Raw genomic sequence first — 27,501 nt, forward strand, 5'->3', positions numbered from 1 at the left:
GGGGGGGAGGCTGGGGTGTACTGGAAGGGACTGGGGGACACTGGGGAGGGGACCCCCCAGCTGTGCAGCCACCCCCTCCCCCCGGGGCACTCGGATGTCCGGGACCCCCCTTCCCCCCCCCCCCCCCCCCCCGCATCCGGGTGCCCCCCCCCGCCCCTCCCCCCCCGTGGGACTCGGGCCTTGGGAAATATTGACCCACGGGGGGGAGGGGGGCACACGGAACTGCCCGGGGCGGGACCCCCCCCGGCCCCGGGAACCCCCCCCCCCCCGCATTCCCACGCTCCTGCTTTCTCCAGAACTCCCGGAATTCCACCCACAAATCACCCGCAAACGGCGTTTTCTCCCCAACTTTTATTTTTTTTGGGGGGAGGGGCAGGGCGGGTTTGACGGATATAGAAACGCGGCTGTTCCGTCTCCGGGGCGGTTTCGGGTCACGGAAGCGGCGAAAAGTCGATTTTCTGCATCACTGGAAGGGAAAAAAGGAAAAATCCAGGGGAGCTTTGGGGCAGTTTCCCTCTATTTTGGTCATTTTCATGCTTTTTTGAACTTTCCCCTGTTTTCTAGGGCTGTCCCGTCCCCGTCCCCCCACCCCCGGGGGAGGTTCTTTCCCCTTTTTTTTGGTCACTTTTCCCCCTTTTTTGGCTCTTTCCCCCCATTTTTGTGCTACCTTCCCCTTTTTGGGAGACTCTTTCCCCTTTTTTTGGGGTCTCTTTCTCTTTTTTGGACTCTTTCTCCCTCTTTTTGGGCTCTTTCCCCCTGTTTTTGGCTCTTTCACCTCTTTTCTCTTTTCCCCTCCTTTTTGAGCTCTTTTCCATCTTTTTTTTCCATCTTTCCCCTTGCTGGGCAGGCTCTTCCCCCTCTTTTTCACGCTCTTTTCCCCTTTTTTCCTTCCAACCCCCACCAGCCCCTCCCCCTTTGCCCCCCCAGGTGTCCCCACCTGGCTGAAGTCAGGAGCCCTCCAGGCCTGTGCCAGCTCCCTCGTGTCCCCTGTCACTGTCCCGTCGGGGCCCCGCAGGTCATTGGTCGTGGCCCCATCGTAGTCCCCGCAGAGGCCACAGAGAGTCCCCCGAGTGTCCTTTGTCACCTCCAGGGCCACCCCCTGGGCTCCCAGTTCCACCTGGAATCCTGGGATCCACCCGATCCGGAGGGTCCCACCTGACTCTGTGATGTTCAACTTCCCCGAGAGCTCCGCGGGGAGGGGGGTGGGGACTCCGTTGAGCTGGAAAAGCCAAATCGTGAGGGATTTCGGTATTGGGATGTGGGAGGGGGGACTGGAGGAGTCTGGGTGGGAAAGAAGGAGTTTGGGGAAAATGATGGGATGGGTCAAGGCATGGGGGAGTGGGATGAGGGGCAACCCATATAGGTGCCTCTTTGGCACAAAACTGGGGGAAAAAAAGAGTGATTGGGGGAAAAAAGAGCAATTTTAGTCAAAATGATGAGGTGGGTCAAGGCACGGTGAGGGACAACCCATGTAGGTGCTTCCCTGGCATGAAATCAGAGGAAAAAAGAGCAATCTGGGGCAAAATCAAGGTTAGAACATCTTGTGGTGGTGGGATGGGACAACCCATATGGACTTTTTCCCAGCATGAAATAAAGGAGAAAACCCAGATTTTTGGTTAAAATCAAGGTCAGGAGAACTTCAGGGTGGCACTTTTGGGCCCAACTCACCCAGACCCTGCCGTCCGTGCGGGCGGTGATGAGCCCGTGGTGGGTGAAGAGGTGAAGGGCCACCACCCCTGGGTGGTCCCCGATGTCCCCAATGACCCCCAGCAGCCGGAACCAGGTGGGGGCCTGGTGGTCACACACAGTGGCCACCACGTAGATGCCGGTGGCCAGGGTGGCCCCGGGGAGGCCATCGAAGGTGACAAAGTGGGTGGGGGAGGACAGGAGGCACCGCCCTGGGCGGGGGACACAAGTCCGGGTGCCATTCAAGAGGTCACAGGTGTGGCCCAGGGGGCAGGAGAAGGGGCGGCACTGGAGCCCCCCTGGGCCCCGGCATGTGCAAGACTGGGAGCAGTCCCGGGTCAGGATGGTCTGGGCGATCTGTTTCCAGGGAAAAAGGGGGGAAAAGTGGGAAAAAGTGGTCAAAAAATAGGGATGATATTGCTGTGAAGGTGTCATGGTCCATGTCCCCATGTCTCCCCACATCCCCATCCCCCCCATGGGGACACTTAGGGGGGACTGGGACCTGCTGGGGGACACTAGGAATGCTGGGGGAGGCACTGGGGACACTGGGAATGCTGGGAGAGGCACTGGGGACACTGGGACATTCTGGAGACATTGGGGGGACATGGGGACATTCTGGGGGATACTGGGAATGCTGGTGGAGACGCTGGGATACTGGGATATTCTTGAGACACTGGGGGACACTGGGAAGGACAGTGGGACATTCTGGGGGACACTGGGAATGCCAGGGGATGCTGGGAAATTCTGAGGGATGCTGGGAATGCTGGGGGAAGCACTGGGGGAAACTGGAACATTTTGGAGACATTTGGGGACACTGTGACTTTCTAGGGCACACTGGGAATGATGGAGGAGGCACTGGGGTTCTGGGACATTCAGGGGGATGCTGGGAAAAACAGTGGGTGGCACTGGTATAAATTAGGAGCCATTGGTGAGGGGGACAGAGAAAAACTGGGAGGGATTGGGAACACCAGGGTGGATAGTAGGGAAGGACTGGAATGCACTGTGAGGCAACTGGGATGTACTGGGAGGGAAGTGGGGACAGTGGGGGCACACCAGAGGGGAGTGGGATCAACTGGGGATGGCTAGAAGAGACTGGGGGGGATTACTGGGACAGACTGGGGATACTGAGCGGGCACACTGGAGGGAACTGGGGGAGACTGGAAGGGTCTGGGGGGAAACTGGAGCATACTGGGAGGTATAAGGGACACTGGGGGGTGCAGTGACGGGGAGTGGGATCAACTTGGGAAAACTGGGAAGACCCAGGGCTGGGACTGAACTGGGCGGGACTGGGAGGCACTGGGGCCACACCCACCTGGAAGTACCGCCCTTGGTGGAAGCAGCCGCAGTTCCCCGGGGGGACGCAGCGGGCGCCGTCGAAAAGGAGCCCCTCAGAGCACTGACAGCCCTCGAAGCACCGCCCGCTGCAGGGGGGCGGGGCCGACACACCTGCGCAGGTGCGGGCACAGGTGCGGGCACAGAGCTGGTACTGGGAGCGGGGGGGGCACAGCAGGGCTGGGGGCGAGATAGAGGGGTCACCGAGGGGCACCTGGGGCCAAGGGGCTCAATGGGGGTCATATTCCCAACCCCAAAAATTCCTGCTATCCCAGATCCCTGACCCCCAAATCCCCAACCTCCAAAATTCCCATGCCCCAAAATTCCTGCCCCCCCAAATTCCCAAAGCCAAAATTCCCACCCCCCAAATTCCCGACCCCCCAAAGCCTAACACCAAAATTCCCAATCCCCAAACTCCTGCTATCCCAAAAATTTCCAGCCCCAAATTCACAACTACAAAATTCCTGCTATCCCCCCAAAAAATTCCCAACCCTCAAAACTCCCAGCCCCAAAACTCCCAACCCCAAAATTCCCACCCCGTCCTCCTCCCCACCCCCCAAATTCCCTAAATCCCCGTGTACTCACGACATCCTGTCTCCTCGCGCCACTCTCGGAGTTCCCCCCCCCGCCGCCTGACACGCGGCCGCGTATCCCTGGAATGCGGGGCAGGGATCGCCACCTCCGGCCCCTCCCGCGCACACCTGGAGCTCGCACGTGTCCAGGTGCGCCCGGGGGGGCACCGCGCGGTGACACCCCCCGAAGGGCCCTGAGGGGTCCGCCAGCACCGCGCAGCGCCCCGGGGGGCACGGGGGGGTCCCCGCAGGGTCCGCATGTGTGCAGTTCGGGGGGGGCGTCCCCAGAATTTTGGGGTCCCCGCAGAGCCCGCGCGGGGGTTGTTGCGCGGGAGGCAGCGTCAGCACTGCGTAGGAATCGCCGTCGTACAGGATTTTGGGCCCCCCCCGCACGTGGAGCAGCCGGTGGGACCCCACCTGGGTGACCCCCAGGGAGCCCCCCCCGAGCCACAGGGGGAGCACGTGGCGCTCGCCGTCCACCTGGGAGGGGGCAAAGGGGGGGTTGGAGCCTAAAAGGGGGAGAACCCCCCAAAAATAGGGATTGCAGCCCCACAACTGGGGTTTGTACCCCAAAGAAACAGAGGTTTCTTAACCCCTGTTATAAACCCCAAAAATAGGGTTTATAACCCTAAAAATAGGGTTTACACGCCCAAAACAGGGTTTGCATCCCCCCAAATAGGATTTATACCCCCCAAAAATAGGATTTATACCCCAAAATATAGCGGTTCTACCCCAAACCCCATGGTTTAAAATGCCAAAGAATACGGTTTATACCCCAAACCCCAGGGTTTATACACCAAAAGACAGGGTTTATAATCCCAAAGAAATACGATTTTGTACCTCAAAAACAGGATTTATAACCGCAAAAATAGGGTTTTCATCCCAAAACCAGGGTTCGTACCCCCTGCCAAAAAGGGTTTATACCGCAAAAGTAGGGTTTGCATCCCCCTCAAACAGGGTTTGCACGCCAAAAAGAACAGTTAAACCCCAAACCAGGGCTTGCACCCCAAAGTCAGAGGTTTTACCCCAAAACAGCCCTTTCCCTGCTGCTGAGCCCACCAAACCCCCATTTCCATCCTCTTTTTCCCCAAAAAACTGGTGTTCTCACCCCAAAACCAGGGTTTTTGCCCTCAAACCAGGACTTGCACCCTCAACTCCAGGATTTGCACCCCCAACCCAAGGTTCTCTTCCCCAACCCAAGGTTTTCCACCCCAAACCGGGACTTGCCCCCCCAAACCCAGGTTTCCCCGCCCCGCACTCACCATGACCTCCCAGCGCTGTCCCCTGTCCATGGCCACCGTCATCCCCTGCGCCGTCACCGTCACCCTCCTCACCTCCCCCTCGTGCTGCTCCAGGGCCACCCTGAGGGGCTGCGGCCCCTCCTCAGGGTCCCCCGCGTCCATCTCCAGCAGCGGGAGGGTGCAGGACCCCCCGAAGCCCCCCCGTTGCCCCCCGAAGGTGCTGTAGGTGCCCCTCCCCAGGAGCTGGCAGTGCCCGCAGGCGCTGCGGGGGTGGCACCCCAGGACCCCGTCTCGCACCCCGCACTCCTGGCCCGGGGGGCACCCAGGGGTGGGCTCACACTCCACGTGCCCCCCCCTAGAGCACACGCAGCGCTGGGTGCAGGACGGGGAGGGGTAGAACTGCGCCCCCCGGGGATAATAACGACCCTCCAGAGTGCAGCCGCACTGGGATAGCGGGACACAGGAATCCCCGCTTCGGAAATAACCGGGATCGCAGAAACAGCCCTCGGAGCACGGGGAGGGCTCGGGGCAGGACGGCGGGCCGGACTCGTCCTGGCAGGTCGGGGGGCAGGGGGGGCCACACAGCTCGTAGTGCTCGTTCGGGGGGCACACAGGGCCTGCGGGAAGGGGAGAGGGGTGAGGAGCACAAACACATATGGACAAGCAAAAAACCCCCAAACCCCACATGGACACCGCAAAAAATCCCATGCAAAACCCAAACCCCCGTGGACACCCCAGAAAATTCCCTGCAAACCTTCAAACCCCTATGGACACCCCAAAACCCTCACGGACACCCAAAAAAACCCAACCCCCCACGGACACCCTAAAACCCTCATGGACTCCCCAAATTCCTATGGACACCCAAAAAAATCCCAAACCCCTATGGACACCGCAAAAAAATTCTACAAAACCCCCAAGCCCTCATAGACAGCCAAAAAAATCCCTTGAGAACCACAAAACTCCCATGGACACCCAAAAACCCCACCAACCTCCATGGACACACCCCCTCCCCCCACAAACCCTCATGAACACCCAAAAAACAATCTGCAAACTCCCAGGGATGCCCCAAACCCCCATGGACACCCCAAAACCCTCATGGACACCCAAAAAAACCCCTGCAACCCCCCAAAACTCCATGGAGACCCAAAAATTTCCTTGCAACCCCCCAAAGCTCTATGGACACCCCAAAAACCTCATGGACCCCCAAGTCTCCCTGTGCAGACCCCCAAATCCCATGTGTGAATCCCAAACCCCCCATGTACACCCCGAAACTCCCTTGCCTGAACTGCACAACCTCCCATGCAAACCTCAAACCCCCTTGTGCAGATCCAAGACCTCCCCTGGACACCCCAAAATTCCCCATGTAGACCCCAAAACCCCTCACAGACACCCAAAAACTCCCCATTTACACCCCAAAACCACTGTGGACACTCCAAAACCCTCATGGACAACCCAACCCCTCTCCATGGACACCCTAAATCTCCCCATGCAGACCCCAAGACCCCCCCAGCCAAACCTCAAACCCCCTGGAGCAGATCCAAAACCTCCCAGGGACAACCCAAGACTCTTCATGTAGACCCCAAAAGCCCCATGGACACCCCAAAACCCTCCCATGCAGATCATAAAACCCCCACGGACACCCCAAAACCCCCATGCAGACACAGAATTCCCATTCACACCCCAAAACCCCACAGACACCCCAAAACCCCTATTCACACTCCAAAACCCCCATGGACATCCCAAAACTTGCCATTCACACTCCCAAACCCCGCCATTCACACCCCAAAACTCCCCATTCACACCCCAAAACCACTGTGGACACCCTGAAAACCTCATGGACAACCCAAAACTCCCCATGCAGACCCTAAACCCCCATGGGCACCGAAAAAAACCCATTCACACCCCAAAACCCCTGTAGATACCCCAAAACCCTTTTGGACACCCCAAAAGCCCCATGCAGCCCCCCAAACTGTCATGGACAATCCAAAACTCTCCTGCAGACCCCAAAACCTCCATGGACACCCCAAAACCCCCTGCGGACACCCCAAGCCCCCATGGACATCCCAAATCCCTCTGTAGCCCCAGCGCCCCGTACTGCAGAATGCGTGTGTGCGCCAGGGCCCCACGGCCACGCCGCGGCTCTGGCACGTGCTGACGTAGGCGCCCACGGCCTGGCACACGGCGTCGTGGTGACCCTCGAAGAGACACGTGTCAAACAGACAGTCCTCCAGGAATGGGGCAGGGTCAATGACCTCGTGGCACGTGGCCAAGGGCCCCCGTTTCTTCACCAGGATGCCACAGTGCTTGTCCCCGCGGTAGGTACGGCGTTGGGTGTTGCTGCACCCCTGGCAGCCCTCGGTGCACCCTGGGGAGCACCCAGGGACCTCAGAGACCTTCCAGCTGTCCCCAAAGTGGGTGTCATTGTGGGCAGGGTGGCCCTGGCGGGTGACAAAGTCGTCGTGGGGGTCTCCGTTGGCATTGCCACAGAGGCCACAGACGGCGCCGGCGAAGGTGCTGGGCAGGATCACGCGGGCGTAGCTGTGCCAGTCGAAGGTGACGGTGACGCCAAAGGCCGTGCTGATGAAGCCGTGGACACCCCGCAGGGACACCCGGAGCTCGTGGGAGGGGTGAGAGAAGGGCAGGTCCAGCAGGACGCCGTTGACCTGTGGGTGGGAGGTCAAAGGATGGACTTGGAGACCACCCAGGGGGTATGGGATGGGCTTGAAGGGAACCTGGATGGCATGGGATGGCCTTAGAAGCCACCTGAAGACCATACAGTGGCCTTGAAACCCAACATAACACCATACAATGACCTTGAAACCCACCTAAACACCTTAAAAAGACCTTGAACCCCCACCCAGGTGTCATGCGATGACCTTGAAACCAACCTGAAGACCATGCAAAGACCTTGAAGCTCCCCCAAATGCCACACAATGACCTCAGCCCCTCCCAAAACCCACGAAATGACTGAACCCCCCTCCCATCCTCTGCCTCTCCCCTACCTTGACCTTCTTGGGGTGCTCCTGGCTGAGGCTGAGGCTCACATTGAACACCTCCAAGGTGACCACCTTGGTGAAGGACACACGGTTGTTCCCACGGTGGTTGTTCTCCACAGTGACATTGAAGGGCACGAGGGTGGGGTCAGGGGAGCACAGCCCGGCCAGCAGGTACACACAGGTGCCCATGAAGTCGTAGCGGTGCCCGTCGAAGGTGGTGTAGTGGGGGTCCCCCGTGGCCACACAGATGGAGCGGTTGGTAGCCACGCACCTCCTGACGCCCTCCACCACGGCACACACCTCACCTGACTTACACCTGGCCTCCTCACACACAACCATGCCCAGCTCTGGGTCACAGCGGCACCAGGAGCGGCACGAGGGGTCCCCCCAGAACTCCTCACCGGGGCGGTGGTAGCGCCCGGCACGGGTGCAGCCGCAGCGGGACACAGGCACACAGTGCCCGGCGCTCAGCATGTGGCCGCGGTCACACACACAGGACTCCACGCACGGCAGGGCACACGAGGAGGGAGCATCCGGGTCGGAGCAGGTGGCTGGGCAGGCGGTGCCACATGGCTCATAGTGGCTGTTCTCGGGGCAAGGGAGGGCTGGGGAGAGAGAGAACTGGGATGAGGGATGGAGAGAGTGGAGAGCATCTGATGGGAGGGGTGGGAAAGGGTCTGGGAAACCAGGAGAAGGGTATGGAGGATGAGGAGGAAAGTCTAGGAAGTGTGGAAGTGTGGGATGGGGGCTGGGACATGTGGGAAGGGGTCTGGGATACAAGGGATGGGGGCTGGGAACAGGCAGGACAGGGTTTGGAACATGTAGGAAGGGTCTGGGCCATGCAGGATGGGGGCTGGGACATGCAAGGAGGTCTGGGAAACAGGGAATGGGGTCTTGGACAAGTGAGATGGGGTCTGGGACGTGCAAAGGGTGTGGGAACAGGCAGGACAGCATCTGGGACACATGGGAAGGGGTCTGGGACACACAGGATGGGGTCTGGGTCACAAGGAGCAGAGTCTGGAGTACCAGGAGAAGGTTCTGGAGAACTTCCGAAGAGGGATTTGAGGGCTTCACACTGAGATGGATCTCACTGCTCCAGAAGTGCCCCAAAAATGCCCCCCAGGACCTGAAGTGCCTGCCAAGTGGCCCCTCAGAGCCCCAAGGCCTGGGAGGATGGACCCCATGAAAAGGGGGCACTCTGGGGGGCCTGGGGCCTCTGGGGGTCTAGAGGGGGTCAGGGAGGATCTTAGAGGGGTCTTTGGGAATTTTAGGTAGAATTCAGGGAATTTTGTGTGAACTCCGGAGGATTTTGGTGAGATTGGGGGCACGATTAGGAGGAATTAAGGGATTTTGGGGTTGAATTAAGGGGTTTTTGGTGATATTTGGGGGATTTGCGGTGGAATTAAGTAGTTTTGGGGCAAAACCAGGGATCTGGGGAGAAACCAAGGGGATTTTAGGTTGGATGAAGGGAATTGGGGGACTCAGGGGATTTGGAATGAAACCAGATAGGTTTTAGGAGCTGGACCGCAAAGCACTCCCATCCCTTACGGCATCCTGCTGGTGTCCTCCAGTCGCCCACGGTCGCCCCGCTCCTCCGGCACGTGGCCGCATAAGTCTCCAGCACCCGGCACAGGACCTGCCTCGCGCCGCGGCTCCGGCACAGCTCGGCCAGGCAGCTGCCAAAGAACTCCTGGGGCTTCACCACAGCATGACATGCCCGGAAGGGCCCCTGGAAGGACTTCTTGATGATCCCACAGTAGCTGTTCCCACCCCAAAGCTCCTTCTCCTCGCACACTGGGCACTCCCCATCACAGTGATCCCAACAAAGGGGATCCTGGGCATCGGGGTCGGAGCTTCTCCAGCCCCTGGCCCAGGCCACCAGGGCAGGGATGTTGTCGCCGGCCTCGGGGATGTCGTCCAGGGGCTGCAGGTTGAAGTTCCCACAGAGGCCACGGACGTGGTTGAAGAAGCTGCTGGGGAGGTCGATGAAGAGATGCCAGTTCCAGTCGTAGGAGACACGGAGCCCAAAATCCGTGTCCAGGGTGACGCGGAGCCCGCTGGGATGGACACGGAGCCTCCCATCCACCAGGAACACTGGGAGCAGGGCCAGCTCCCCGTTCACCTGCCAGCATTCCCAGGTATCCCAGGGTTGGATTCAACACACACCAGCATTTCATTCCCAATATTCTATTTCCCACATATCCCAATTCTTTTTCACAGCATGTTCCCAACATTAAATCCCATCATACCCCAATGTTTTACACATCACATATCCCTATATTTTATTCCTGCCATATTTTATCCCAACATTCTATTCCTACCATGTTCAAATATTTTATTCCCAAAATATCCTAACATCCCCCAGTATTTTATTCCTGGTGCATCCCAACATCTTATTCCTGAAATATCCTACTATTTTATTCCCTAGATACATCAACATTTTATTCCCAATTTATCCCAACATCTTATTCCCAACGCAGCCCAACATTTTATTCCCAGCTCATCCCAACATCTTATTCCTGGCATATCCTAATGTTTTATTCCAGACATATCCCAGCATTTTATTCCGGGCATATCCCAACATTTTATTCCCAGTAAATCCCAAAATCTTATTCCCAGCCTATCCCAACATTCTGTTCCTGACATATCCAAATATTCTATTCCCAAGATTTCATTCCCACCGTATCCCGACATTTTATTACTGACACATCCCAATATTTTATTCCCAACATACCCAAACACCATATTCCCAACTTATCCCAACATCTTATTCCTGGCACATACCAATATTCTGTTCCTGACATATCCAAGTACTCTATTCCCAACATTTTATCCCCAAAACATCCCAAAATTTCAACAATCCACCTCCCAGTCTGACTGATTTATCCCAAAACAACACTGGTGCTGACAGAACCATTGGTCAGATGAAGGAGGATGTTGGGAAGTGCTGGATAAAGCAAAAAGTTGGAAAAAATCCCAGATTTCTCCCCTTTCCCCCCAGCTCACCCGGACTTTCCCGTCCTCGTTGTGGTGGAAGGACACGCGTTGTCCATAGACGTCGATGTTGACGACGGAGACATAGGACACGGATCTGATCCCGCCCCGGATGTCGTTCCTGGCCTCCACCCTAAAGGGCTCCAGCCTGGGGTCATTCCCATGGGATTCGGCCATGGTGTAGGTGCAGGTTCCTTGGAAGTCGAATTCTAGCCCGTCGAAGGTACGGAAGTGGGGATCCCCCCATGCCCAGCACGTGGCCACCAGCGCTGGGACACAGCGGGATTCGGAGCCACGGGGCCGGCACCGCTCCTTGGGGCGGCACCTCAGGGACTTGCAGGGGTCTGGGAAGGGAGGGAGAGAGGGGGGAATGTGGGATGAGCGTTGGGAGAAGCCACAGTTTGGGGGAAATGATGGGAAAATACTTGGGGGAAGTCATGGAAGGAACTATGGGATGGGAAAAACAATGGGATGGGAAAAATCGTGGGAGAAACCATGGGAGGAATCACAGGATGGGAAAAATCATGGAATGGGAAAAAATCATGGGAGAAATTATGGAAGGAACCATGGGATGGCAAAGACCTGGGGAAAAAACATGGGAAGAAGAATAAGAAAAAATGTGGGATGGGAAAAAACATGGGAAAGACCATGGGAAAAACCATGGGATGAGAGAAACCAGGGGAGGAACAATGGAACGGGAAAAGTCATGGGATGAGAGAAGCCATGGGAAGAACCTCCCCATTCCTGACCCTCAGTGCCAGGGATGGGATCTGTTCCCTCTGCCTCCCTTACCCGCAGGATTTTCCCCACTAAATCAAAATCCCCTTTTCCCCCATTTTCCCTCACTTTTGTTGATACATCCCAAGACCCCCTCCCGAATTTCACAGGATTCATCCTCAGTGCAGGAGTGGTCGTGGCAGGTGAGGCCCTGGCCTGGGATACAGGAGCACCGGCGCTGGCAGCGATCCTGGAAAACCACCTCATGGGGCTGTAAGGAGGGAGGAAGGAAGAAAGGGAAATCCATGAAAATAGGGGATAAAAAGGAAAAATGCAGGAAAGAAGGACACAAAGGCAGAAAAATCATGAATAAAATGATTGAAAAGCGGGGCAGAAAAGGCAAAAATGGGGGGGAAATACTGGGAAAATAGAAAAATAAGGGAAAAGGGGAAAATGCAGGGAAAAAAGACAAATGCATAAAATTATGGAAAAATGCAGAGAAAATGCATGAAAAGAGATGTCAATGCATAAAATAGGGAAAAATACAGGGGAAAAAACTTCCTAAAAATAGAGAAAAAAAAGGAATTACATGCAGAGGGGGGAAAAAAAGACAAAACTGGGGGGGAAATGCTGGGAAATAGACAGGAAAATAGGGAAAAGGGAAAAATGCAGGGAATAAAGATGTAAATGCATAAAAATAGGGAAAAAAGGAAGGAAGTAATACAAACCGTAAATCCATAAAACTAGGGAACAAAAGGGAAGTGCCATGGAAAGAGAGGTAAATGCAGAAAGATATGAACAAAAGGAAAAAAATGCAGGAAAAATAGAGGTGAAACAGAAAAATAGGGAAAAGAAGGAAAAAAGTGCAGGGAAAAGGATGCGAATGTATAGAAATAGGGAAAAATGCAGGGGGAAAGGATGTAAATGCCTAAAAATAGGGAGAAAAGGGAAAATACCCTGGAAAAACTACCTTGTAGTATCGCCCATCCTCAAAGCACCCGCACTGCTCCTCGGGAATGCAGCCCTGCCCATCTGACACGGAGCCCTGGTGGCACTGGCAGCCCTCAGCACAGGTCTGGGGACACGTGGTGGCCCTCCCGGCGCAGGTGTTGGCGCAGGTGTTGGTGCACAGGGAGTAGGTGCTGTTGGCCGGGCAGGGGAGGGCTGGAATTTTCATGGAATCATGGACTGAGTTGGGTTGGAAGGGACCCTAAAGCTCAGCCCGTCACCATCATCCCATATCCTGAGTGTCACCGCTGTCACCCAACCCCAAAGAAGAGACATCTCCCCCAACTCCCAGCGCTCCAGGTGGGCTCTCACCAGGGGATCTCCCCAACCCCAAACCAGGGACATTTCCCCCCAAACTCACGGCAGAAGGACGGCGTCCTCCAATCCCCCACAGCGACTCCAGCATCCTGGCACATGCTGACGTAGCTCTGGATGCTCTGGCACAGGGCACCTGTATCCCCTCCAGTCACACAGAGGTTATGGACGCAGGATTGGGAATATGGGGTGGGGTCAATGACGCTGTGGCAGGAGCCAAAGGGCCCCTCGGGGGCCGTGAGGAGGCCGCAGTAGTTGGGTTTTTGGAGGACCAGCATCTTCTCCTTGGAGCAGGTGGAACACTCCTTGTCAGGACAGGCGTCTTCACAAGGCCTATCCTTGGTTTTCCATGTGGATCCAAAGGCTGTTGCATCCAGAGCCAGCTGGCCGTTGGAGAGGTGGAAATCATCGTCATGTTGCCCGTTGTAGTTGCCACAGAGGCCACACAGGTGGCCCAGGTAGGTCTGGGGGACCGTGAGTGTCACGTGCTGGGCGAGGTCGTAGTGGACGACGAGGCCGAAGTCAGTGCGGAGCAGGACCCCTGTCCCATGGGGATACACCTGGATTTGCCCCTCGCCCAGGATGGCTGGGAGGTGGTGAGAGATTGAATTCACCTGGGAAAGGGAAGGAAGAGTCCTCCAGTGAGGAGGTGGGACCAGAAATGTGGGGAAAACACCTTCCAACCAATGTTTTAATGCATTTATGGGTCTTGCTTGAAAAGAAAAGTTGGGATGAATATGGATTGGGCTTGGAGATAGGGTGAGGTGTCCCCTCCATCAATGAAACACAATTCTGGGGGGAACCCATGAGATCTGGCCCATGAAGTGCCACCTTACCATGACATCTCCCCCTTTTCCTTGGGTTAAGGTCAAGTTGACCCCATAGACTTCCACAGACAACGCTTGGATCCCGGAAACCTTCCCCTTCCTACGGGCCTCTTTCTGGATTGTGACCACAAACGATGTCATGTCACCCGTGCAGGTCTGGCTGAGGATGTAGGAGCAGGACCCAGTGACATTGAAGGCCACCCCGTCGAAGGTGATATAGGCACTGTCTCCCGTGGCCACGCAGGTGCCGGATGCTGGCGGGGGACACTGGAAGATGCCATCAACGACCTTCCCAGGGCTGCCATCAGGACAGGAAATATTTTGGCATTCCACAGCACTGCTGGAGAGGCACCGGCACTCCTCATGCTCTGTGGGGTAGAAGGTCTCATCCTCCTTGTAGTACACGCCGTGGTGGGTGCAGCCGCAGTGAGCTGTGGGCACACACTCGTCCCCGCTGAGCATAAAGCCATCATGGCACGCGCAGCCCTCGCGGCACCGCCCTGGGCACGTGGCAGAGCTGGCACCGCAGCTGTGCTGGCAGGTGTTAGAGCAGAGCTTGTAGGAGCTGTTAGGAGGGCAGGGAATATCTGCTGGGAAATAACAGGATCCGTGAAGAACCAGGAAATTCCCAAGCCAAACCCTGGAGGTTTCCCAGAGTTCAAGTGTGTCCGGTGATGAACATCACCAAACACAGAGTTTTTAGCCCAATCTTTGTTTTTGTCCTTGTAGACATGATGAAGGACATCATCCAATGATAATGCAGTGCCTACCCAGTGATGATCCAATGATCATCCATAAGGAACATCCCAATGCACTTAAATAGGAATTTTTGCCCCTAAATCACATAATTTTCTCCATTTTCATGGAGAAAACTGGGATGTTCCATCAAGGAATGGGATCCTCACATGCTGGATCCTCACATGACCTCCAGGCTGGATCCCCTTGCCCCAGTTCTGCTATTTTTGGTGCATTTTTGGTGGTTTTCCCTCTAAATCATCCAATTTCTATCCAATACCAAGAAATTGGAACTCTGGGGGAAATGATCCCAGATGAAACAACTTCTTCCTTGCAAAGGGTTTACTTTGGGTGGAAACAGGGATTATGGGACCAACCAAGACTTTGGTTGAGATTCCTACTGGTTTCCCACCTCTGGGTTGTTCCTACATGGATTTGGAGTGGAATTGAGGATCCTGCTGAAGGAAAACCCCTCCAATCATCCCAACTTACAGCAGAAATTATCCATCCTCCACCTTCCAATGGACACGCCGGCAGCCTGGCACGCGCTGGCGTAGCTGGCAATGATCGGACACATCCCATCTTCCTGCTCCGGGACGAGGCAGGAGTCCCGGATGCAGCTCTGGAAGTACGGCTGGGCGTCCACGTGGCCATGACATGCTCCAAAGGGTCCATCCTTTTCCAACATAATCTCACACCCCATCCCAGACACCTCCTGTTGCAGCCGTGGTGCCGTAGTGGCACCAGAACATTCCACCATCGATCTCTCAGTGCATCCCAGGATATCGGCGACCTTCCAGCTGCTCACGAAGGCATCGGGGTCTGACGCCATGTTGCTGTTGCTCATCCTCATGTCGTCACTGGCAGCGCCGTTGAAGTTCCCACAGAGCCCGCACAGGGCGTTGGCGAAGGCGCCGGGCACTGTCACAGTGACATGGCTGTGCCAGTCATAGGTAACAACAAGGCCAAAGTTGGTCTCTACCACTGCGTCCCGCCCGTGGCGATAGACAACAATCTGCTTGTCACCATGGAGATATGGGAGGTTGACCAACCGCTCATCGATCTGGGGGAAAAACCATAAAAATGGACCAAATTTGGGGTCTGATGGGGAAATCCCAACTTATTTTCAACAGCCAAAGCACCCAAATGGCATTGGTTTAATTAAATATTAGATGGAATTAAGTTTTGGATTTAAGAGGATGAGGCGGTTCAAGTCCCAGTGGGAGGTTGACCAACCACTCATTAATCTGGGGGGAAAACCATAAAAATGGATCAAATCTGGGGTCTCACAGCAAATTCCACCAGTGTTTTCAACAGCTGGAGCACCCAAATTACATTGATTTAATTCCATTTCAGATTTAATCATTAATTAATGGGTGAGGAGGTTTGGGAGGAGGTGGTGGAAGGATAAAGGACCATTTCCTGAGCTCACCATGATTTTCCCAGGCTGTTCCCTGCTGATGCCAATGGTTTTGTTGTAGACTTTGACTGTCACCATGGCAATGGCCAACAGGCGCCTGTCACCCTGGCGGCCGTTCTGCACCAACACCTGGAACCCCACCAAATTTGGGTTGTCTTCACATAACCCAACAAACAGGTAGACACACGTCCCCTGGAAGATGAACCTCCTGCTGTCAAAGGTTTCATAGTGGGTGGCTCCAACGGCGCTGCAGACCCCAAAAACTTTGGGATAACAATCCTGGATTCCCTCTTGCACCCGACACTCCTCCTCTGCACCACAGCTGGAATTCCGGCACACTGCCTGCCGCTGCTCCGCATCGCACACGCAGCGCTGTGTGCAGGTGGGATCACCCCAGAACTCCTCTCCTAGGCCATGGAAGAGACCCCTGAAGACGCAACCACAGTCGGAGGGGGGGATGCAGATGTTGGCATCCAGGACAAGGCCCTCGTGGCACACACAGGAGTCCACGCAGGTGGTGCTGGCGGCACAGCTGGACAGCACAGCCGGGATGTTGCAGGTAGGGGGGCAGGTGGGGCCACAGGTGCTGTAGGTGCTGTTGGGAGGGCAGGTGAAAGCTGGAAAGGGAGGGAGACCATGGTCAGGGTGAGGTGAGATGTGGTGGGATGGACTTCCTGGGCTATCTACACAGACTTCCTGGAGTTTCCATGGATTTTCTGAAGTCTCCATGGGCTTTCTTGATCTTCTACCTGGACTTTCTGAGTCTCCACAGACTTCCTGGAACCTTCCACCTGGACTTTCTGAAGTCTCCACGGACCTCCTGGACTTCCTGCTTGGACTTTCTAGAGACTCCATGGACTTTATGGACTTTCTACATGGACTTCCTGGAGTCTCTCTGGACTTTATGGACTTTCTACATGGACTTCCTGGAGTCTCCCTAGATTTTTACAGACTTCCTGCTTGGACCTGCTGCCATAACCTTTCCCAGTACACCATTCCACAGATCTTGGGACCCACTTGAATTAAGCTCTGCCCACCCCAGGGAGTATTTCCACCCAACCATCCCCTCTACTCACGACATCCCATCCTCATTCTCCAATCAGAAATGTCGATCCCATTCTCTTGGCAGTCGTCGGCATAGGCCTGGAGGGCGTGGCACAGCACAGCGCGATGGCCACCATGGGCGCACAGGTCATGGATACAGTTCTTCACGTAGACATTTGGATTGATGGTGCCATGACAGCGCCGGAATGGCCCGGCATGCCAGGACAACACCCCACACCACCGCTCTGCCTTGTATATCACCTCCTCATCCCACCCACACCGCCCACAGTCCCCCTCGCAGGTGTCCTGGCAGTGACCGCTCCCATTGGTCACCTTCCAGCTCCGCCCCAGCTCCACGATGTCCCACACCTTGCTCCCATCGGGAGCCAGTGCATCATCCCGGGGGTTCCCGTTGCTGTTCCCACACAACCCACAGACTCTCCCGGAAAAAGCAGTTGGAATTTTGACCACCACATGATCATCCCAGTCGTAGAGGACCTTCAGCATGAAATCCAATTGGATCAACACGGATTTGCCCTTCTGGCGAATCCGGAGCTTCCCGCAGGAGAGGGAGATGGGCAGGCGAGAGCTGTGGTTGTTCACCTGGGGGAGGTAACAACCAGCAAAACAACCAAAAAACCATCAAAATCAGGCAAAATGTGGAGTTTTTGAAGATTTGGGTTTTTTTCATGCAAGGTCTGTCTGCACACTAGGAAATCCCAGAATTATTTAGGAAAAGACCCTCAAGATCACCACTAAATGTGTAATTTTGGTGAAACTCCATAAAATCGCTTGGAATTTGGGAATTATGTTGATTTTTGCTTACCCTCACCATCCCGTTTTCTGCCCGGACCACAGTGACGGTGACATTGTCAATGCGGACGTTGATGGAGCCAATGGAGGAGACTTTAGAGTTCTCCTTTTTCTCCTTTTGGACCTCCACAGAGAAGGCAGGAAAGGTGGGATCAGAACTGCAGAGGGTGGTCAAGGTGTAGGTGCATGTTCCCATGAAATCGAAGGTCTTCCCATCAAAACTCCGGTAGTGTGAACCACTGGCGAGCCAGCAGGTGGAGAAGGTCTCCTGGACGCACTTTGGTTGTCCATCCACCACCTCACACTTCTCCTCGCACATCAAATCCTCGCAGGAGACCGGCTCTGGAGCTGCAAAAAACAGGGAAATCCATGGATGGCCAACTGGATAACACCCAACTGTTGGGTTGATGCAACAGGGAAACCCACTGATGGCCAACGGGACAATGCCCAACCATTGGGCTGACTCAACAATGGGCTCACTGTACTCACCGGTGATGCAGAGCCCAGCAAAACCGTACCCAGTGTTGCTCTCGAACCCAAACACCAGGAGCCCCATGGGCGCCTGTGGGTTCTCGGCGCTCCGTGTCTGGGGACTCACTGTGATGCCGGCCCAGGAGAACTCCATGCCGGGAACGCCGTGCCACTTCATGGCGGCAGCTGGCTGGTGGTTGAGAGTGGTAGCGGCGGTGGCAGTGGTGGGCGCAATGAGGATGGCATGGTTGTAGTAGCCGGGCACAGTGCTGAGGTGGAACGCAGTGCAGTGGGCAGTGACAGGTGGCACAATGAGGAGGAAGGGGTCTTGCCAAGACGAGCCAGTGAAGAACAGCAGCACCTGCACCGCTGCCACTGCAGTGAGGTGCAGGGGGGAGTTGTGGTTCACCACCAATGCCCGTGCCTCCCCTGCTGCCATGGCCATGGTGACCTCCCCGCTGCTGCTGTTATAGGTGATAGTGTTGCAATCCTCCGTTACCACATAGATAAGGTCAGTGCCTGGCTGCACCGGGTTGGGTGGCACCACGTAGCTCCTCCCCCATGCCACTGTTGGCAGGAGCTGCTCCACCACAAAGTCGTAGCCCGCGGCCACCTTGGTGCAAGTGTGGCCGCTGAGCACGGCCACAGGCGCGTTGGCCACCACAGCGGTGCCAGTGAAGTCCTGGCTGCTCTGCAGCTGCAGGCTGTGGTAGGGCTGCAGGAAGAGGCGCAGCACTGCGCCCGGCACGTAGGTGTCCCCGGCATACTGGAATGTGGCCGTGGTGGTGATGGAGACAGCAGTGATGGCAGCACCGGCTACCACCACGAGCTCAGCCATGCCGTAGGTGTCACTCCCCATGGGCGTCACCACATAGTACCTGGTGCCCAGGCTGGGCATGGGCAGCAGGGCCGTGGCACCCACTGTGTAGCCCTTGGCGCTCATGGCCACCACGGCCACATCGGCACTGGCCCGGACCACCACAGTCTTGTTGGCCATGCAGCTCCCTGTGAGCTCCAGGTGGGCGGGAATGGGCACGGCCTTGGTGACACCGGGTGGCACAGTGACCTCGCGGGTGCCGAAGGGACCGTGCAGTGTCACCGAGGTCGCCGTGTCACTGGGGCCTTGCCCGGTGAGCAGTAGCTTCAGTGTTGCACTCGGGGACTCATCGTCATTCTGGGGGAACACAGCCAGGAATTCCCGACCCCCCGAGCTGCAGCTGGAGAGAGCTGGGAAAACAGGGAAAGGGGCTCCTGGGTCAGTGGATAGCGAGGAAATAGGGGATTGGAGGGATGATTTTTATACAGAATTATACATGGGGGTTTATATAGATTTACATGGATTTGATAGAGAATTATATAGATTAATATATATCATACAGAATTATATAGATTTTTTAAGTAGAATTATATAAAACAATATCTATTATATAGAATTATAGACATTTTTTAATGTAGGATTATATGCAATAATAAATATTGGATAGAATTATAGAGATTTTTTATGTAGAATTATATAGAATAATAACTACTATATAGAATTATATAGAGGGTTTTAGGCAGGATTATATAGAATAATACCTACTATATAGAATTACATAAATTTATTAAAAGATTATATGGAATAATACCTATTATATAGAATTATATAGATGTTTTATAGGGAACTACATAGATTTTTTTACAGAGATGATATAGATTACCTAATAAAGACAATTACATAGGTTTCTCATAGAGAATTATATAGAATAGTATATAGAACCATATAGAATTTTTTATATAGAGTTATATAGGTTTTTAATGTAGGATTACATAGAATAATATCTATCACATAGAATTATATGGAATATAGAATTATAGCAGGAATTGTATTTATATGACATGAAAGGTGTAATGGCAGCCTTATCTTTAATTTGTAGGCTCTATTTTTATATATAATCACAGTAGAAATTATATTGACGAGTTATTACGTTGATAAATAACATATAAGTGAAAGCTATTAAACAATTTTAATAACTATTATTATTATCATTATTTTGTATAAATAAATTGTAAATTCATAATAAGTATTCTCTACTATTAATTAACTATATACAATTATAAGTAAAATGTTATATTATAATCCAGTACAATTCTGTCACATTTCATTGTATAACAATATAAAATCGTCCATATTTAATTTCTATTTATATATTATTCCATTTTATAGTTATCTCTCAATATCCAGATGTAATTACAGATATAATTTGCTGTCTTAATATACCAATATATTACATAAACATATATTAGCTATTTTTAGATATATTAAGAATAACTGAATTTTATATATCATATTTTTATATAATACAAGAGAGATTATATTTATTTCCTATTACTATATTCATACATAGAGATTATATTTATTTATTATCTCATTTATCTATTTATTATTATATTTATATAGACATTACATTTACTTTCTATTCTTATAGCCATACATAACTATAGTGGTGTATATTTAAAATTAATTTAGTGTAAACTTGAAATTAATATATCCACAAAATCTAACGATATTAATAAGTAATAATGTTATTCAATTACACTATTTAATATTATTAGCCAATTAACACTTTAAATCTTTTGTAAAAGTTAATATTTATCCATATAAATTTACAGAAAAATATGAAATTAAACTACGCAAAGAATAGGGATTTTAAAAGGACCAAAAAGGGATTTTGGAGATTCTTGGCAGAAAACCCCCCAAAAGATGATTATTGATCACCTTTTAATCAATTAATCAATTGATTAAAATTTGATTAAAATTTGATTTTAAAAAACCCTTAATATATTTATATACAAAAATGGGTGACAAGGATTTTTTTAATTTAAAAAATAGGGACTTAGGGGGTATTGAGAGAAAAAAGCTGATTTTGGTCTTTTTTTTCTGAAAAAAACCCCAAACAATTGGGAATTTGGGTGTTTGGGGTGACAAATTGGGAATAAAAAACAGGAATAAGGGTTTTTTTCTCAGAAATAAATTATAAATAATGGGTTTTTTCCTAAAAGGGGGGATTTTGAAGAAAAATCAACAGCAAAATAAGCCATCATGATTTTTTAAACTGAAATACAGTGACTAAAAGGGTTTTTTTCCTAAAACAGAGTTCAAAAGAGCTTTTTTTTTCCCTAATAAATTCAATAAAAAGAAAAAAGGACTCAATTAAAAAAATTAAGGAAATAAAAGGGATTTTCCTTTAAAAATAATTTAAAGAAAGGGTTGAATAGGTTCATGAAAATTAGGAAAAAAAAATCAGGAAAACAGAGAATAAAAGGGATTTTTTTCCTTAAAAAATATTGATCTTTCAGTAAAATAGAGCAAATAAAAGGACTTTTTTCATTAAAACCCCCTCTAAAAATGGATTTTAAAGTTTTTTTTTTTAATAGATATTTTTGTTTGGTTGGTTTTTAGTGGGGAAAAACCCAAATACTTTTTTTATCTCGAAAAACCCCACTCAAACCCCAGAATATTCAGGACAAAGTGCACTTTTTTCTGTAAATAGTGAGAAAAAAGGGCACTTTTTCCTGAAAATAAAGGGAGTTTTCATGAAAAAAGAAGATTCTACTGGCTCTTGGATGTAAAGAATTACTAAAAAATGTGGGGGTTTGGTTAAAAATAATAATTTTCTGCCCTAAAAAGCTCCAAAATATACCCAAAATGCAGGAAATTTGGGAGGTTTTTGGGGGAAAATGGAAGTTTTCTCACCACAGAAGGAAAGGAGGAGCCACCAGGTCCCACGCCAAGCCATTGCTGCAAAAAACACCCAAAATCACCAAAAATTACCCAAAATCCCTGTTTTGGGTGGAAAATCCATGTGAGCCCAGAGGGGTCACCAGAACGCCCAAACAACCCCCAATTTACCCCAAAATGGCTTTTTTTTTACCCCATGGAAACCTGTTGGGGCTTATTTTGGCCCCTGTTGCCATCAAATCCACCCCAAAAGCTCCAAAATCCATGAACTTTGTTCAAAAAAATTGGGTCAAAATGGGGGTTTTAACCAAAATCCCCCACATTTGGGGCAAAATGTTGTTTTTTTTTTTCCCCAAATCCCTCAAAATTGGGTCAAAATGGAGCTGGGATAACCATCCACACACACCACCACCAATTTTACCCCTTGAGGCCACCTCAGAGTCCCCATTTCCACAAAATCCACCCCAAAGCCTCCCAAAAATGATGAATTTTGCCCCCACAATCCTCCAAAACTGTGGCAAAATGGGGTTAAAAAGCCAGGACAACCCTCCCACCACTCAACCTCCCCTCGATGCCACCTCAGAGTCCCTATTTCCACCAAATTTACCCCAAAACCTCCTGAAAACTATGCATTTTGTTCAAAATCCCAAAAGTTCAGGTCAAAATGGTGGGGTTTTTGCCCCAAATCTCCCAAATTTGAACCCCAAAAATGGGGTTCAACAGCCAGGACAACCCTCTCCCCACCTTGTCCCACCCCCCTATCTCCCCCCCAAATCCTTAATTTGGGCTCAAAAAGCTCAAAGAATCCCAATTTTGGGCACTAAGAGGGCAAAAAATCTGAACTTCAGGAAAAAGTGGACAAAAAAATCCTGATTTGGTGCACAAAAAGAGTGAAAAATGCCCAATTTGAACACAAAAAGGGCAAAAATATAAAACTGGGGGGAAAGTGTGAAAATCTGAATTTTGGACACAAAAAGGGGGGAAAATTAGATTTGGGGAGGAAAAATGGGCAAAAACCCCCAAAATTTGGGCACAGAAAGTGTTAAAAAATTCAAAATTTGGGATGAAAAAGGGGTTAAAAATATGAAACTTCTGGGGGATGAAGGGGCAAAAGTCACTAAACTGAGAGGAAAAAAAGGAAAAACTCTGAAATATGGGCAGAAATTTCTGCACATCCCCAAAAATGAGGAAAAAGAGGGAAAAGCAGGGAATGAAGGCACTCACCGGACTCTGAGCTCCCGAATTCCCGGGATCCTATGGACACAGCGTTTGGCCCCAAATCCATCTTTTATACCCAAACGGGTCTCGACTGGAGCCGCTTCCAGAGGCGGATTTGGGCCAAAACCTGGGGGTTTGGGCCAAAACCTGCAGATTTCGGCTGATTCAGCAGAATTTCGGGAATGGGGGGAGCCAAGGGGGAGTGACCCCGGAGTTCCAGAGAATTTGGGAAGTGGCAGCTGGATCCTGTCACTGAGGAGACGTTGAGAGGGGAGTAGGACTCCCAGGGATGTCACGACAGGTGGGACCCTCAGGGATGTTGGGACAGGTGTGGGACCCCCAGGGATGTCTTGAGACCTCCAGGGATCCTCACAGACCCCCCGAATTCCCAGAATCGCTGCCCCCCCAGAGCCCTCTGCCCCTGTGACCCCGGGGGGAGGGACGGACCCAAATATGGTTGTTTTTTACCCAAAATGAACGACCCGAGTCCCAGCGGGGATTTCCAGGGAACGGGAAATTCTGGCCCAAACCCTGGGCAGGACTGAGAAAAACCATCTGGAGCCGGGAGGGAAATCAGGCAATTAAAAGTGTTTCTCCTTAAAATGGAGACGGAAAAATGGGGTATCCCCGAACCCCACTGGGACCCCAAAAACCACTCGGGGACCCCCCAAATTCCCCCCGGAAGCCCTCACCCTCCGGACCCCTCAAACCCCTCCAGAAACCCCAAAGCCACACAGAGACCCTCAAAACCAGTCAGGGAAACCCAAACCACCCAGAGACCCCCCAAACCACCCGGAGACCCCCCCAAACCACCCGGAGACCCCCCAGAGACCCCGAGGAACCCCTAGGCCCCCTGAACCCCCCAAATCTTCTCCGGGAACCCCAAACCCACAGGGTCCCTGGAGGTCTCTGGGAGAGTTTTACGGTTCCCCTGGAGGGGTCTGGGGGTCCAAGGGGAACCGGGCACGGAGGTTTTGGGGGTCCTTGGGAGGGTTTGGGGTTTCTAGAGGAGATTTGGGGGGTCCCTGTTGGGGACTGGGGGAGGCTGAGAGGCACAAATCCTCAGTGGGAGCCCCAAAGCCGCTCAGGGACCCCCAAATCCTCTGTGGGAGCCCCAAACGCCCTCAGGAGCCCCCCAAATCCTCTCTGGGAGTCCCAAAGCCGCTTAGGGACCCCCCCAAATCCTCTCTGGGTGCCCCAAATGCCCTCAGGAGCCCCCCAAATCCTCTCTGGGAGCCCCAAATGCCCTCAGAAGCCCCCCAAATCCTCTCTGGGAGCCTCAAAGCCCCTCGGGAGCCCCCTAAATCCTATCTGGGAGCCCCAAACCCCCTCAGGGACCCCCAAACCTCTCCCGCCCCCCCCTTTCCCTTCTCCGGCCTCCCATTGCCCGCAGCGCCCGCCCGTCATCTCTTGCAACCAATCAGCGCCCGAGAAAGGGCCGTTGGGGAGGGGCCTGGCGGAGCGCGGGCCATGGAGCGGGTGAGGGCTGAGGGGACCCCGGGGACCGGGGGGGATTTTGGGGGGTCCGGGGGGAAATTTTGGGGGTTCCCGCGTCACCTTCCACGGCTTCCCCCCAGGGACTCGGCCTGGAGCAGCGAGCGGAGCGACTGGTGCGAAGGAGGTGGGGGAGCGGCGCAGCCGCCAAGCGACTCCCGGACCTCCCAGGGTCCCCCTCAGTTCCCTGCTCTGCCCTCCCAAGAGCCCCTTGGGGACGCCCAACTGCCCCCCCCGACCCCAAGTACTTCCCCCCGACCTCACAACCCCTCAAATGCCCCCGGGGTCCCCAAACCCCTCGCGGGGAGGGCGATAGGGGGGGGTCGGTATTTGAAGGGTCCCAACCTGCCCTTCCCCCCCCAGCCAGGTCCTGCTCAGGCCCCGCCCCCGTGGGCCACAGGGGGCGGAACCTCCGCTCAGCTCCGCCCCCGCAGGCCCCGCCTCTGTAGGCCCCGTCCCCGACGACCTCCTCATCCAGTGGCGTCTGAAGCGGCGCCGTGGGGAGGAGCTTGCGCTGGACACGTGCCCAGCGGGCAGGGCGACGCAGTGGGAGGCACGTGAGCCCTCCGAGACCCCAATCAGGGGCCGCTTCTGCACCTCCCACCGCCAGGGGGCGACCTCGTCCCGGCCCGACTCCCAGGAGTCCTTGCAGTGGGAACCATACCTGCGGTCACGTGATGCCACTGGAGCCCTGTGGGGGGCGCCATGTTGGGTGTCACGTGATCCTCAGGATGCTCTGCTGCCAATCAGGAGCGACGTCCAGGATTCCCAGCAGGGGGCACCCTCACGGCAGGCACTGGGTGAGGGGAATTGGGGGACTGAGGAGGAATTGGGGGATCTGGGGGAGCACTTGGGGGACCAGAGGGGTAATTGTGGGGCTGAGGGTTCACTTGTAGGGCTGGGGAGGGAATTGTGGGGCTGGGGGGTCACTTGTGGGGCTGGGGGGCAATTGTGGGGCTCAGAGGGATCAGTTACAGGGCCAGGGGGGCACTTGTGGGGCTGTGTGGGTGAACTGTGGGGCTGAGCGGGGGCACTTGTGGATTGAGAGGCACTTGGGGGGTTGGGGGGTCACTTATGGGTCTGGGGGGCAATTGTGGGGCTGGGGCACCCCTTACAGGGCGTGGGGGGGTACAGTGGGGTGGGCCCCCCATGACCTCCAGCCCCCCCAGTTTGTCCCCAGGACCCTGTCCTGCGGCTGCTGCGGTGCCACCGCCGGGCCCTACGGGAACAGCTCTGGTATGCCCCCCCCAGCCCCCCCTCCGATTTTGGGGGGGGTCCTCCTGCCCCTACCCCTTCCCCACATCCCCCTGACCCCCTTTGCTCTCCCCTTTCCCCCCCAGGACTGTTGAGACCCTCCTGGAGCCCACCAGGTACCCCCCCCAACCTGGGGGGGACCAATAAAGCAATGAAACCCCAAAGCTGCAGCTGCACGGACCCCAAAATCCCCTCCCCCATCTTTGGGGTCACTCCAGATGCCCCAAGAGTGTTGGCTCAGGCGCTGTTAGGGGTCTGGGGGGCCTATGAGGGTGTTTGGGGTGGGGTTCTGGGAGTCTGGTCATGAAGGAGTTTTTTGGGGAGGGATTCTGAGGGTGTTGGGGGAGGATCTGAAGGGGGTTTGAGGGTCCCTGGGGCATTAGCAGGGGGCTGTAACTGGCCGTGGGGTGTTTTGGGGAGCCCAGGATGGGCTTGGGGGCCCAGGGGGTTTATCGGGGGAAGGGCCTCACCTGGCTCCTCCACCTTCACCTTCACGGCCAACATGGGGTGGGGGGACACCAGAACGCCCCCACCCCTGGGGGAGGGGTGAATGAGGGGTGCCCCAAATTGCCCCCGGAGCCCACAGAACACCCTCCCTCCCCCCCCCCCCGCTCCCTCCAAACTGCCACCTCCCATTGGCTGCTGCGCCCGCCCATCAACACCGCCAACCAATCAGCACCCGAGAATGCATGGTTGGGGTGGTGCCTTTGGCTGAGTCACTTCACTTCCTGGACTACAACTCCTGTCATGCGGCCCCGTTAGAGACAGGGTTGTCCCTGAGTGCCCCCCAAACAGCCCCCAAATTCCCTCCCCTAATGCCCAAGGGGCCCCAGGCATCGCAGCGATGATGATGATGATGGAGGGAAAGCCATCCCATCACAGCTCCAGGAACAGTTCAGCCTTTAATTAAAACTTCAATTAAAACTGCAATTGCTGCTGTGGGGGGAGGAAGAGGCCCAGGTCCACATTCCATGGGGTCAGTCCCGAAGGAACTGTTCCAGGTCCACATTCCACAGTCCCGAAGGAACTGCTCCAAGTCCACATTCCATGGGGTCAGTCCCAAAGGCACTGCTTCAGATCTCTTTCCATGGTCCCTTTCCTGCCAGGCACTGGCAGGCACTGGGAGCTCCTGGGCCCATGCTGGGAGCCCAAAAGGGACACACTGGGAGCAACTGGGATCAACTGGAAGATACTGGAACCATACTGGATGTACTGGGACCACAACTGGAGCAACTAGGATCATAGTGAGAGCAACTGAAACCATGCTAGGTTCATACTGGGAGTGTCTGGAACCACACTGGGGGCAACTGCTACCATACTGGGACTGACTTGGTCTGATGGGGATCATACTGGGAGTGACTGAGATCATATTGGGATCATTCTAGTAGGGACAGGAATTGACTGGGACCACTGTAATTGTGACTGGGATCAGCTGGGATCATACTGGACTCACACTGGGACTGACTGGAAGTCGCTAGGATCATATTGGGGTTACTGGGATCAAACTGGGATCATTCCGAGAGTGACTGGGATCACAGCGGTAACATTCTGGTAGGGATAGGAATTGACTGGAACCATTGTGGGTGTGACTGGGATCATACTGGGAGTGACTGAAATCATACTGGGATTGTATTGGGAGTGAC

At 53.6% G+C, this 27,501-nt stretch overlaps 2 protein-coding genes across 4 annotated transcripts; one reads left to right on the forward strand and one right to left on the reverse strand.

Annotated features, from left to right (window-relative positions):
- Positions 1–336: 336 nt before the first annotated feature.
- On the reverse strand, positions 337–24,400 carry LOC135408960 (IgGFc-binding protein-like). Of its 2 annotated transcripts, none has more exons than XM_064643882.1 (21): positions 23,117–24,400; positions 21,908–21,952; positions 18,190–19,398; positions 17,714–18,048; positions 16,920–17,490; positions 15,856–16,460; positions 14,916–15,486; positions 13,698–14,278; positions 12,908–13,475; positions 12,509–12,702; positions 11,668–11,809; positions 10,834–11,165; positions 9,376–9,949; positions 7,834–8,432; positions 6,927–7,494; positions 4,853–5,448; positions 3,604–4,070; positions 2,999–3,198; positions 1,669–2,043; positions 938–1,219; positions 337–466 (listed from the first exon to the last, which is right to left on the reverse strand). In XM_064643882.1, exons 1-18 carry the CDS (start codon positions 23,175–23,177, stop codon positions 3,075–3,077), a joined length of 8,142 nt encoding a protein of 2,713 aa, XP_064499952.1. In that variant the 5' UTR covers positions 23,178–24,400; the 3' UTR covers positions 337–466; positions 938–1,219; positions 1,669–2,043; positions 2,999–3,074. The 2 variants fall into 2 exon arrangements, with proteins under 2 accessions (XP_064499952.1, XP_064499953.1); XM_064643883.1 differs by having other exon boundaries at positions 13,698–14,275; positions 23,117–24,399.
- Positions 24,401–24,544: 144 nt separating this feature from the next.
- Positions 24,545–27,118, forward strand: LOC135408961 (uncharacterized). 2 transcript variants are annotated; one of them, XM_064643884.1, is made up of 5 exons: positions 24,545–24,589; positions 24,688–24,731; positions 24,968–25,404; positions 25,739–25,840; positions 25,945–27,118. In XM_064643884.1, the coding sequence occupies exons 1-5, from the start codon at positions 24,581–24,583 to the stop codon at positions 26,163–26,165; spliced, it is 813 nt and encodes a 270-aa protein (XP_064499954.1). In that variant the 5' UTR covers positions 24,545–24,580; the 3' UTR covers positions 26,166–27,118. The 2 variants fall into 2 exon arrangements, with proteins under 2 accessions (XP_064499954.1, XP_064499955.1); XM_064643885.1 differs by having other exon boundaries at positions 25,774–25,840; positions 25,945–26,022.
- The last annotated feature ends 383 nt before the right edge of the window (positions 27,119–27,501 follow it).

This window comes from Pseudopipra pipra, unplaced genomic scaffold (genome assembly GCF_036250125.1).
Source record: "Pseudopipra pipra isolate bDixPip1 unplaced genomic scaffold, bDixPip1.hap1 HAP1_SCAFFOLD_93, whole genome shotgun sequence".
Lineage (NCBI taxonomy): Eukaryota > Metazoa > Chordata > Aves > Passeriformes > Pipridae > Pseudopipra > Pseudopipra pipra.

Excerpts from the sequence above, each read along its gene's own strand:
- LOC135408961 (XM_064643884.1), top strand. Across the intron at positions 24,732-24,967 it reads GAGCGACTGGTGCGAAGGAG|CCAGGTCCTGCTCAGGCCCC; the intron begins GTGGGGGAGCGG and ends TTCCCCCCCCAG. Across the intron at positions 25,405-25,738 it reads ACCCTCACGGCAGGCACTGG|TGGGGTGGGCCCCCCATGAC; the intron begins GTGAGGGGAATT and ends GGGGGGGTACAG.
- LOC135408960 (XM_064643882.1), bottom strand. The coding sequence starts at position 23,177 with ATGGATTTGGGGCCAAACGCTGTGTCCATAGGATCCCGGGAATTCGGG. Across the intron at positions 12,703-12,907 it reads GAGGACGCCGTCCTTCTGCC|CCCTCCCCTGCCCGGCCAAC; the intron begins GTGAGTTTGGGG and ends TGAAAATTCCAG. Across the intron at positions 4,071-4,852 it reads GACAGCGCTGGGAGGTCATG|GTGGACGGCGAGCGCCACGT; the intron begins GTGAGTGCGGGG and ends GCCCCCTCCCAG.